At 37.1% G+C, this 12,623-nt stretch overlaps 1 protein-coding gene across 1 annotated transcript; it reads left to right on the forward strand.

The window, feature by feature from the left end:
- The first annotated feature begins 1,193 nt into the window (after positions 1-1,193).
- On the forward strand, positions 1,194-10,147 carry LOC102722050 (probable serine/threonine protein phosphatase 2A regulatory subunit B''delta). Its single transcript, XM_006661799.3, has 13 exons — positions 1,194-1,722; positions 4,414-4,662; positions 4,763-4,865; positions 4,950-5,049; positions 6,235-6,340; positions 6,485-6,575; positions 6,841-6,982; positions 7,252-7,399; positions 7,488-7,597; positions 8,209-8,365; positions 8,518-8,643; positions 8,726-8,871; positions 9,484-10,147. Exons 1-12 carry the CDS (start codon positions 1,570-1,572, stop codon positions 8,864-8,866), a joined length of 1,626 nt encoding a protein of 541 aa, XP_006661862.1. The 5' UTR covers positions 1,194-1,569; the 3' UTR covers positions 8,867-8,871; positions 9,484-10,147.
- The last annotated feature ends 2,476 nt before the right edge of the window (positions 10,148-12,623 follow it).

The following is a 12,623-nucleotide window of genomic DNA, read 5'->3' on the forward strand; positions in this document are numbered from 1 at the left end:
CACAGTTCATCCAGGATAACCTTATACAAGCAACCAAACAGAGCAACCTAATTCCCTCGACCGCTAAATTTGCATGTACCTATGTTTATGACACAGTTTGCTTGATAAGTACCTTACTTTTATGATTTGTTGTAATTGCATTAATTTATTTGCTCATATGGTAAGGCGTGTGAAATGCTTACTTTCGTTGCACGGGACATTTCGTTTGAATACAACAGGTTTCCCCTTTTGCATAGTGCAAAATATGTATTACTACAAATTTATTCACCTATTATGGTGATAAAAAATCATGAGGATTTTTTTAAAGGAATCATACCTTAAAATGTATTTTGAAACCAGCATCCCAAAATAACCCTAAATCATACTCGTTTTTCGCAATGTCTTGTTATAAACAAAATTTTATTATTTCATAAAATCAATATATATTTTAAGCTATGTCCTATAAATGGAAAGTGTTAAGATTCATTGGTCAGTCAACAAACTACGCGAACGTGATATATTTATAATCTATTTATTACTTCAAAATGAAAACTACAACTAATTTTACGACAATAGCATATTAACATTATTTTACCTATTACGTCAGTTTATAAAGTTTGAGTAAACATATAAACTCTAACCGTATAATTTACACAATAGAAGACATATACAGACATGAATATCTCAAAAAAATAACTTTCAAATTGAGCCATGCTATCCATTGGCGCGATCTATTACCCAACCCAAACATATTTTACTTAAACCCACAACTTCTGGTCTAGCAATAAACAGAAGTAAGCACACCCTACTCTTTATAACCATACATAAGGTTGTGTTTTACCCCTCGGCTGTCTCATCCCTTTTGTGTATATATTTTTTGAACTACTAATTTATGTCTATTTTATAAAGTTTTTATTTTATCATTTCACATTTTAAAAATATATTTTTAACTTTATAATAGTTAATTTTAGTGTTTATATCATTAAATAGCTGTCATAAAACCGAAAATATTTTCATTCTCGAACACAACCTAAGTTCCATAGCGAGATCCATCACGATTTTCATGTAGGAGGAAAATTTCCATCCATTCTCGAGAGCCTCTCATGGGTTGCATTAGCATTAGCAATCCAAGCCAAGACAAACCGAAAGTGGCATCCAAAAGACGATTTTATTTTGCCCTCCGCTGCTGCTGCTGCTGCTGCTACATCGACGCCCACCATTACCACCACCACCACCATCTTCCGCTTCTCTCCCAACTCCCCCCCTCGCTCCGCTCCGCTCCCCTTCCATCCCATCCCATCCCGCCGCGGCTGCCTAGGGTTTCGCCTCCCGCCGGCAACCGCCCCCCAGATCCCGCCGCCGGCGACCCCCCCGATCCTCTCGCGCGCCCGTCGCCCGCCCGCCGAGGCCCCGGTTTCGGTGCCGCGGGGTTTCTCTCTCGCTCTCTCTCTCCTCCACTCCGCCTCCGCCGCCGCCGCCGCCGCGACGCCTCGGGCCTCCAGCGTCTGGGCGCGCGCGGGGGGGAGGCAGATCTAGGGTTTTTGGGGGGCGCCGGCTGGTGCATGAGAAGCGCGCCCCCGTACGGACGGCATGGAGGTGGAGGTGGCGAGGAAGGACGCGGCCGCGCTCGACCCGGAGCTCCTGCAGCTGCCGGAGCTCTCGCCGGGGGCGCTCCGGGAGAACTCCGGCCTAGCTGAGGCGCTCTACTCGCAGTGGCTCGCGCTCCCCGAGACGTCCAAGCTGGTAGCCTCCCCGTGCCCCTCCCACCTCCTCTTCTCGCTGCTGGCCTGTTGCTTTGGGATTTGTTCTTAGATTAGAGCGGCTCGTGCGTAAGTTTTTGTGCGGCATGTGTGATCTCGTGCTGGAACTCGTGAGAGGTGTCGTTTGGAGTGCTTCGCTTGGTGCCTTTTTTTTTTTCGTATACAGTTCGTCTGTAGTGATTTAGACTGTCTTGGTCATAATATGCTTGCGAGCATGTGTTGGGGATGCAGTATACCGGGGTTTTTGATAGATCAAACTGCTTGGTTCGTTCAAATTTTGCGGTGGTGAATTTTATTTAATTATATACGTTGCTTTCTCAGTAGCTCGTTTAGATGGTTTGAATCATCCTTGTTCGGGCATAATCTTGCATGTTTGTGATTTTTTGTTTGGAACTTGCCAAGATGCAGTTAGGTGGCATGAATGCTGAAAGTGTTACTTCCCTTGTTTCTTAATTGCTGTAGAGTTCGGTTTTGACGAGCGCGGAGTATGTACAATTTAGTGACTATGGAAGTCGAAATGGCGATTGATAGCTAATCATTTGGTCTATTTGACATTTATTTAAGACAAGAATCTGGCATAAATCGAGATGCAGTGTTAGGCCAAGGATCATGCTAACTATTTTTGTGTTGTTGAACTTTGAACTGGTGCTAACTGGTAGTTTTTGAGATGAGCTTTGGCCTTATGAATTATCAAAGCTGATGATAAATACATGATCTTCAAGGTAGCAATATGTTCTGTAGTGATTGCTGTGCGGGAATGCAGTTTAGCAGAATGTTGAATTCTAAGAGATGCATTTTCCCATTGACTCTGAATTTTCAGTTGTATAATATGCTAAAAAAACTACCTTACACCATCTGTTTTTTGTTTCTTGGTTTACTTTGGTAACTATAATTTAGTATATTGTTTTCACCAATCAGTTTGATTTTGCAGTAGTACGCTGTGCTAAAAAACCATCTTACACTACCAGTTTCTTCTTTCTTGGCCTACTTTTGATGATATCTGTAAGTTGGTATTTTGTTTTCAACAAACATTTTGATTCCACAGTTGTATATTGGATGCGTTCTTTTCACTAGATTATTCCTTGGCTTTTGCTCGCACGCTTCCTGGACTGCTAAATGACGTATTTTTTGCAAAATGTTTCTATATAGAAATTCATCATCTCACCTTTCTAAAGTACATTTCCACCTTTGTAGTATTTAATTCCATCATTTGTACCATTAAATAGCTATCAGAAAATCCGATAATCTTTCATCTTTCATCTAAGGAAAGAGCACAGCCATTGTTCTAAAAAAACTAGCGTACACTGCCAGTTTCTTCTTTCTTGGTTTACTTTTGATGGTACATATAAGTTATTATTTCTTTCACTAATTTATTAGTGTAAAAAATTGAATGGTGGAACTCTTCTGCTATTCTTTATAGGAAACTCAAAGATCTTGATAAGAAAGAAAAATAATATTTCAAGGGAACACTGCCTGTTATATCTTGGTTTGCTGCAATCTGTTTGAGTGTTACCTTGGTTGATGTCTGATATGAATGCACTGGATTTTGAATTGAGAGTAGCCTGCACCGTTTCTATTGAATGGGTATCTTCTAGTATCCCATCGGTTGCTAAACTTATCCACACTTGTGCAGATATAGTAGCCTTAATGATTTTTCAAGGGAACATGTGCAACAATAGACTGTAATGTATATATTCTTTATCTAACAACATTTGCTATCCAGAAACAAATGCTGTTAACCCATTGAGTATCCACAACTTACTCTGTATTGAATTATTTAGTTCTGTTTGCCCATAATATTGTGTTCATGATAGAAAACGTGGATGCTCACTTGCAGATAGAACAGTATCAGTACCATTGTTGAGAGGATGTATGGTAACGTGGCACCTTAGGAAAAATAACTCGTGTCGACAGTGTTATGCCTATGAGCGCAATCTGAGTATAATTGTCATTTATCAATGGTTCAATATGTTACCAGTGTCGTATTACTTGTCTTTTCTAACTATGCTAATATTTCTTCTTGTTTTGCTTCACTGTTATGTGGCACAGTGTCTTTCTTGAGTACTTTTTTGATGCTGTCACTATATATGTTGAGTTTATCTTCTTTTTTGCATCTGTTTCTTGGTATGGTTTCAATGTTCATTCGGTACTAGTCATAGTGTTACCAGGACACACAAGTTGGAAATTTTTCTTTGCCATGTTGACAAACGTCAGATTCAATATGATACGCATCAGACATGACATGGTTCTGGCGAGTCCAAGTTGCAGCTGAGTAGAGGGCAGAGAAAGAATGGGAAAAGTAGCTGTGATAGGCTCGATTAGCTGAAACAGGAGAAATAGGACGTGGAGGGAGATATATTATAGGGGCTCTGCACATAGAAAACACTATAGAGCAATATATTCATTATTAACATTGCCGTAGCATAGAAATAGGTGGCATATTGGATTATTGATGAAGCTATGCATGTTCTGTAGGATTCCAGATTATGCAACATATAGTTTCATATGTTTATAGTAATAAATTTCCACATTTTGGAAAGTAAAACTGTATCTGATTCTTTTGGTGAAGAAGCATGATAATTTGTTTCTTTAGAATACATGATTAATTTGGTACAATGTGATTATGTGCAATGCATCATCCTTACAGAATTTATTGTTCATGCCTCGCTGCCAGGTGCACTCTTTGATTGAAGATGCAAAAGCTGGTGCTACACTGAATATTGCTGGGGCCTCTGCTAGCACAAATGCTGCTTCAAGTGGTTCTTTGCCGTCAATGTTTCCGGCTGGCAGTGCTCCTCCTCTTTCTCCCAGAAGCACTTCTGGCTCCCCGCGTGTTATGAGGCGAGGATCTGGAGCTGGACCATCATCCTTGGGATCTCCACTAAAATTAGTTAGTGAACCAGTGAGGGAGGTTATTCCCCAGGTACTTCTCATCTATTCTTGCAGTTAGTACTTGCTATTTCTGTTGTCATCATTTAACCATATCTTTATCTGATAGTTCTTTGCATGTTATATGTTTTCAGTTTTACTTCAAAAATGGGCGCCCTGCTCCAAAAGATTTGAAGGAGCAATGCTTATCTAGAATAGATCACCTCTTTTTTGCAGGGGAGGGACTTCAGATTCAAGGTGATTGCTTTGAGGATTTCATTTCTTGACTTTATGCAATAAAAATATATTTGTAAGTTTGAATATTATATTTGTTCACACCAGAATTCAGATCAGTCACAAAAGATATATGCAAGCTTCCGTCGTTCTTCTCCAGTGTTCTTTTCAAGAAGATCGATGCTGCAGGCTCTGGAACTGTCACAAGGTATAGTGTTCATTTTGATATCTGTCAATGCAGTATAATGGCGTCTGCTATAAGTTTATGGATCTTAGCTATTCATCTGTTATTATGTTGGGAAGACACGATAAATATGTTGTTTATGCTACACGTTGTTCAAATACTATGCACTGCTTCATAGCGAAGCAATACCCGTGTAGGTTTTGTTCTACTTGCGTAACTCTTTGAACAACGTGCTTATGCTACATGTTGTCCAAATACTCCCTCCGTTTTTTATTTGATACTGTTGACTTTTGAATCTATGTTTGATTGCTCGCCTTATTCAATTCTGTTGTACAATTATGCAAAATTATAAGTCATACTTAAAGTACTTTTAGTAATAAATCAAATAACAACAAAGTATTTAATAATCATGTAAATCTTTTTAATAAGACGAATGGTCAAATGTAGTCCTAAAAGTCAACCGCGTCAAATATAAAACATGGATGGATTATTATGCACTGCTTAGCGAAGGAATATCTGTGTTGGTTTTGTTCTACTTGCGTGATTATTTGAACTTAACCCTATCTAATATCTATTATTCCTAGAGATAAGATATTCTTGGTTGCATCCTTTATTGCACAATTGGCATTCTGAATCTGTGAACTTGTGCTACTTTTCGCTTTTCCTGGCTGCTCTAAGAAATACAATATTCCTATGTAAAACATATTATAGATACCAGTTATGGTGACCATCATTTTGTATTATGTGTTATTCTATGGACACGATATTTGATCCCTAATCAGTAACTTTTAATTTTATACCACCAGAGTGTGCTTTGGCACCATGTGTTTCTTATGTACCCCATGGTAGTTACATTGTGGTTGTTTTGGTACCTGGACTAGATTGTCATATATATACTAGATTTAATGATTGAATTTGTTGACATTAGGCACGAAGTGTTTCATATGTATTATTTAACAAATGTTGAATAATTTAGTTTATTTTTCTGGCCCAAGCAGTCTAGTGGTGATTTGATAACTGCTTTTTTTATTTAAATGTCCCACTTCACAAGTTTGTCTCAACCCCACTGCCTTGAAGTCCTGAAAGTTGAAAATAATAGCATTTTTAACCTGCTTCCCTTGCATAGATTGTTTTCCTTCGATCTTCATAGTAATATCTAACTTCTTCAGATTTGACATGGGTAAAGTATGCATTTATTTATATGTTCAGGGATGCTTTTGTTGATTACTGGATCAATGACAACAAGATTACAATGGATACAGCCAGCCAAATATTTGAAATATTAAGAAAGCCGGGTTACAATTATCTCGCTCAGGTATGTAATTCTTGTCCTGCTTCTCAGTATCCTCACACCACATATATGACTACAATTGGCAAAGATGTTCTTATATGCCGTTCATTTTCTATGATGGGGTCATTACTTATCCATAATTTCATTGATTCTGTGTAATTTCCACAGGAGGACTTTAAGCCTCTCTTAAAAGAACTTTTGGCAACTCACCCTGGATTAGAGTTCTTGCAAGGCACACCTGAGTTTCAGGAGAGATATGGTAATTTCTGGTGCTCAATGAAAAAAGTAGCTAGTGCCAGACTACAAGTAGCAATGTTCTCTTGTTTGTTTTTGATATGTAAGAATATAAGCATGAGTGTGTTCTAACTTCTATCCAGGGATTGTCATCATAAAAAATGACTAGCTATTGATTTTTTATTGAGGATTCTATAATTGGACCTGCTGAATGTTTTGAACTATCAGTAGTGATTTGCTAGATGCCTGCATCTCATTCAGCTGCTAATCGCTTATCATGTATTTTTCAGCTGAGACTGTAATATACAGAATCTTTTACTCCATAAATAGAGCTGGAAATGGCCACCTTACCCTCAGAGAGCTAAAACGTGGGAATTTAATTGCTGCGATGCAGCAGCTGGATGAGGAAGAGGATATCAACAAAGTGTTGAGGTAATTAGCATATTTAATTGTTAATGAATCCCTAATATCTGTTCTTGCATGTATTTACAATGTCTCAACAGAATGGTGGCATCCACTGTATAATTAATAATTATGATTTAATTTCTTGCATGGTATTTTTGGTGTAACCTGTAATAATCTTTTATAGGACTGTTCAGGAAGTACTTGGGTTCAACTTTGTTTTTTATTTATGTGAGAATCAAACTAGATTTTGTACAATTTTTCCCAAATATGTTAACTTTCTGATGCCTAATGTGCAGATACTTCTCATACGAGCACTTCTATGTGATATACTGCAAATTCTGGGAGTTGGACACAGATCATGATTTTTTGATTGATAAAGAGAACCTTATCAGATATGGAAATCATTCATTAACCTATCGAATTGTTGATAGAGTATTCTCACAGGTTAGTATGTTCTGTATGTATACAGAGCTGAGATGCTGTCCTACTTTTCCTAAATGTTGTTTTTGTCCTATTGTTTTTTATATGCTAGGTCCCAAGAAAATTCACAAGCATGACAGAAGGAAAGATGGGTTACGAAGATTTTGTTTATTTTATTTTGTCCGAGGAAGACAAATCGTCTGAGCCTAGCCTTGAATACTGGTAAGTGTGTTCTCAGTGTCGATAATTATCCTTGGTAGGCACTGATAGTTTTTACCTTCTATATGCATTTGTACATTTTATCTTCACTTAACTTGGTCAAGAGATCGCTTTCACTATCTGATTTAGAATGTAAATGTGTGGAACCAGCTATTGTCCTCTTTTATGTCTAGGCACTGAAGGTAAAACAGTGAACTTAAAATATCATAGCACATGTTTGTTTTTGAGAAAATTGCAAACGTGCCATTATAATTTTGCAAAGTTAGAGATATGTCATTGGTATCTTAATGACATATGGGGCCCACATGAGTCAATGATATGTGGGTCAGGATGACATATCCCTAATTTTTCAAAATTATAATGGCATCCTTGCAATTTTCCTTTATATATTTTTTTACAGAATATTAGGTAACAGATAGTTTTGGAATGGTGCACAAAGCTCCAAATAAGATATTTTTATATACAACTTATGCATCTACTTTCAACGTGTATGGGGTGAGCTAGAGGGAGTACTTATATAGTTGTGCCCTGAAATGACTTTAATATTGTAGCATATTCCATATCTAACTATGTTACTGTGTTAATTGAACATATGAACCAATTTTTACATACAGGTTTAAGTGCATTGATCTTGATGGAAATGGTATTTTAACCACCAATGAAATGCAATTTTTCTATGAGGAGCAATTGCACCGGATGGAGTGCATGGCACAAGAACCCGTGCTTTTTGAGGACATATTATGCCAGATGATTGATATGATTGGACCAGAGGTAACATCTTGGACATAATTATTGATGCATTTTAGGCATGGTTAGGAGCAATGGAATACTAGCATGTTGAGGAATTGCCACATTTAATGCAAAATTCCTCTGTTCTGAATATGTCCTTAAACTGAATTTGATAAATGTTTTCTTTTCCACAGAATGAGTGCTACTTCACGCTGCGGGACTTAAAGCGGTGTAAACTCTCAGGAAATATATTCAACATTCTATTCAATCTCAACAAATTTATGGCATTTGAAACTCGTGATCCATTCCTCATTCGCCAGGTGATCACAGTTTCTCATAAAGCAGTGAGTAATTCACTGCCAACCATCTAAATAACAAGTTGAATCACCTTCTCTATTCCAGGAACGTGAAAATCCAACTTTAACTGAGTGGGATCGGTTCGCACATAGAGAGTATATTAGGTTGTCCATGGAAGAGGATGGTGAAGATGCTTCAAATGGAAGTGGTGACGTGTGGGATGAATCGCTTGAAGCTCCATTTTGAGTTATGTGAGTGTTCCTCTCTGCTGTTGGTAAATAGTCATTGATCTATATAATATAAGTAATGACCAAAGTTTGTCAGAATGTAGATTTGATTCTGATGTTTTAATGAGAAGAAAGTTTGAGCTGTACTAATATGTGCACATACAGTCATTTTCCATTGTATTTTCAGTACGAAACAATTACAGGAAGCCTTTCATATTCCCAAATTTGCAACGTAACATCAGTATTCTCTGTAATCCAACAAAATAAACGATAGCATTTTATTAAGTTCTGTGTCTGTAAATGGAGGTTTTTCAGTAGCAGAAGACTAAATCTTGGGTGGATTGCCAAAAAAAAAAAGCTATATTGCTGTTTTCTTGATACTGTCAAGCAGCACATTATGGGTTCTTTGTGGCCACTTGCCTTGTATCGAGTTTCACACTCCAGCATCACCATGTTGCTACCCAATGTGTCTAGTCTAACTTGGCCCACTGTGAATGTGATCTGGAGCTTTGTTGTGCATGCCAACATTGGTAACTAATATGCCAAGTCAGATTTTGTTTTCAAAAAACATGTAGCAATATTTTGTAGTCAGAGCCTTTCTGAACTGTTTCATGTTTGCATCTTGTCTGTTAACAGCTCTTGCTGGCCAAATCTTGTTGGGCATGGATGAAATTGGTTTGGAGGTCAAAGAATGTAAAGTTGTTTGCTAGCCTGTGGAGACCATTGCAGGCTCGAGGCAGTTTCAGTAACACCAAAGACTTCTTACAGGATTTACTGTGCAGGTCTGATTCGATAGTATCGGTTGTCCAGTTGTGCAAAACATTTTTGCTTGGCAGGAGAAAACGAGGAAGTTGATGTGGGCGTCCTGCCTTGTCAAGGCAACAACCTCAACACTCTCAAGTGATGCTATAGTGGGGGACCTTTCATGGTCAACATGTTTCTGTGTTCTTATTGGTGTTTTAGGGGGGGATGTCAGTTTATTCAATTGCTGTGCTCAAATTTTGGAGCTGAACTGTTATTGTTTGGCTGCCATTTTCTTTGTTATTTTGTGGAAGTGCGGGCAAGCAATTCCATCATTAACTTTGATCATGGTATGTAGCTTTCTGGTTCTGCTTTCTGTTCAGTATGGTGTTTTGTAGTTGTTGCCGGTCTCGGTACATTTTGGGAGGTAAGGTAAATTACCTCAGGATATGGATATCTGTTGGCATTACTCATTTGTAACATTAACAAGAAACGGTGGATGGGTGCATAAAAAAATTTAAACGGGAATGTAGATTCCATCGTCCATGCACTTTATGCCTCCAGTTCAGAGCAAGGTTGTCAGGATCGGTATACCACTTATGACTGTTCTTTGCCCGATGGTAACATCAAATTTTTAATTGATCTATCTGGATGTTGACAACCTTGGTTCAGAGGATGCTATAGTTTAACTGACTGGCGTTTGGTTTGGTCCAATCATTTGCGATACGTTTTTGGTGCTCAAATATGATCCCCGTTATGTCCAATTCCTCTTAAATTAGTAGGAACTGATGTTGCATCATCATTCCCTTTTCCGCATGTGGCCTATTTCGTCATATATAAATCGGCGTGTGGTGTTTGTCGTTGCTTCGTAGCCATGCCGATTCCGGGTGATGTAAGAAGTTTTTCATGTGCAAATGCTTTTTTTCGCTTTGTATGTGTTAGGAAACCGCCGTCCATGGTCCCTATGGCTTAATACAAGTGATGTGTGTCATGCTACCAAATCGAACATAATATCCATATGTATTATGGAATAGTAATGTGGTTTCAGATCTGCAACTTAAACAATAAAAGAAAAAAACTGCCATGCTTCTTGTTAATGAATATTTGTGGATGAGTAGGTATAGGGTATATATTTAAGTTAAAAACTTCTCAATTTTTAAATCATGGATGGATATGACAGGAACTAGTTTATTTTGAGGTATAGTTTGAACTGTGGCTGTCAAAAAAGCTCGAAGAGTTCGGCTCATTTTAGGCTTGGTTTGAGCTCATTTTAGGCTTGGTTTGAGCTCGGCTTGAGCTCCTAACGACCCGAGCCCGAGCCTAATCAGAAGCTCACGAGCTTTTTTAAGCGCTTGAGCTTCTCACGAGTTTACTTATATATGTGCTATTTTTATTTTTTATTTGATAAAATAGTAGATTAATAATAAATTATTATATATTTAAATAATAAATTAATTTGTTTTAGTATTATATATTGATTTTAAATTTTATTTATAATTTATTTAATATAGTTGACTTAAAATTATTATTTTATTTACAAATATCATCAAAATAACTATATCATAAATTAAAAACCGAGCTCGCGAGCCTAACCGAGCTCGAGCCAAGCGTGTCTGAGAGCTTGAAGGTTTGCTAGGCTCGATTGACCAGCTCGTTCGAGCTTGCCTCGTTGACAGCCCTAGTTTGAAGTGTAGAAATTTAATTCCTTTTTGGACTAATGGAGTACATGCTTGATGATACTTATAGCAAAACTCAAATCTTCTACTCCCGATCAGCTGTCATGTGTGCAGCTCAGTGGGGTCCAAGCTAAATGATTTACTTATGCAATATAAACACAAGGAATAATGAAGGTATGTGGCTCGCCGCCCATTCATAAACCATCTCATTTCATTTAGCTCCGGTATCCGGTCTAGGCGTCGCTCTTAAGAAAATACTTGCACTATTAATTTATTGGACCCTAATTTAGTCGGCACCTCGGACCTGACATACCGGTGATATCGCCAGCCATCGTCCGGCATGAAAGGCATATACCAGTGCTCCCTTCCTTCGAAAAGACTTTTTATGTGGCCGGCGTTTAAACATCTGTCATTTAAATTTTTTTAAAAAAGATTAAAACTAATTAGTTACATATAAAATACTCTCTGTCTCACAAGAGTGTATTTTGGACAGTCTGTTTTATTTAAAAAGTTTTATAATTAGTATTTCACAATGCTTGTGCTTCGCTACGGGTAAAAATTATTTTTTAAAATTTTATTAAAATACATGACATATATATGTGTCATGTGTAAATAATTTAATGAATAGTTGAGCTCCATAAAAACATATACTCTCTACATGTATTTTAAAATAATACTCTTAATTTTTGGCACATGTTTCATGATTAGTCTTATTAAAAAACATAACTTACATAATTATCATTTATATTTTTATGAATAGATTTATTATTAAATATATTTTAATTATAACTTATTTTTATATATTTGCACATAATTTAAATGGTTAAACTTATGTCAAAAGGTCAACAACATTATTTAGAAAAATACAGAGGAAGTATTCACCTGCCCTCAAAATATTATCATCAAGCTAAATAACCACAAATAATATATCTAACAATAAATATATAGGTGACACGTCGAGTAAAGTTTAATTAGTCAAATTAATTTATTAATAATGAAATACTCATGTATAGATCATAAAATACATGAGTTAAAAAATATGTGGTCCATGACCCACATTGTCATGGTGAAAACAATTGCCTCTAGCTATTACCACTGCTAGCAACACCGCGTAGTCTAATATGGGTGGCTGGTTTCCGTTGCTATCTCTAACTATTATCTTATTCTTTATAGTCCCAACCAATACACATGCCCATGTTGGTTCTTGGCCGGATTTTAACCCTTTTCTTTACGCTCGGACTGATGGTGAGCCAATGAATCGGATTACAAGACAAGGCAGAAACACTATTAATTATTAATTTTTATAACATTAGATTTTTTATAATTTTTATGATAGTGGAGATTTGGATTATACAACAA

This window comes from Oryza brachyantha, chromosome 10 (assembly GCF_000231095.2).
Source record: "Oryza brachyantha chromosome 10, ObraRS2, whole genome shotgun sequence".
NCBI lineage: Eukaryota > Viridiplantae > Streptophyta > Magnoliopsida > Poales > Poaceae > Oryza > Oryza brachyantha.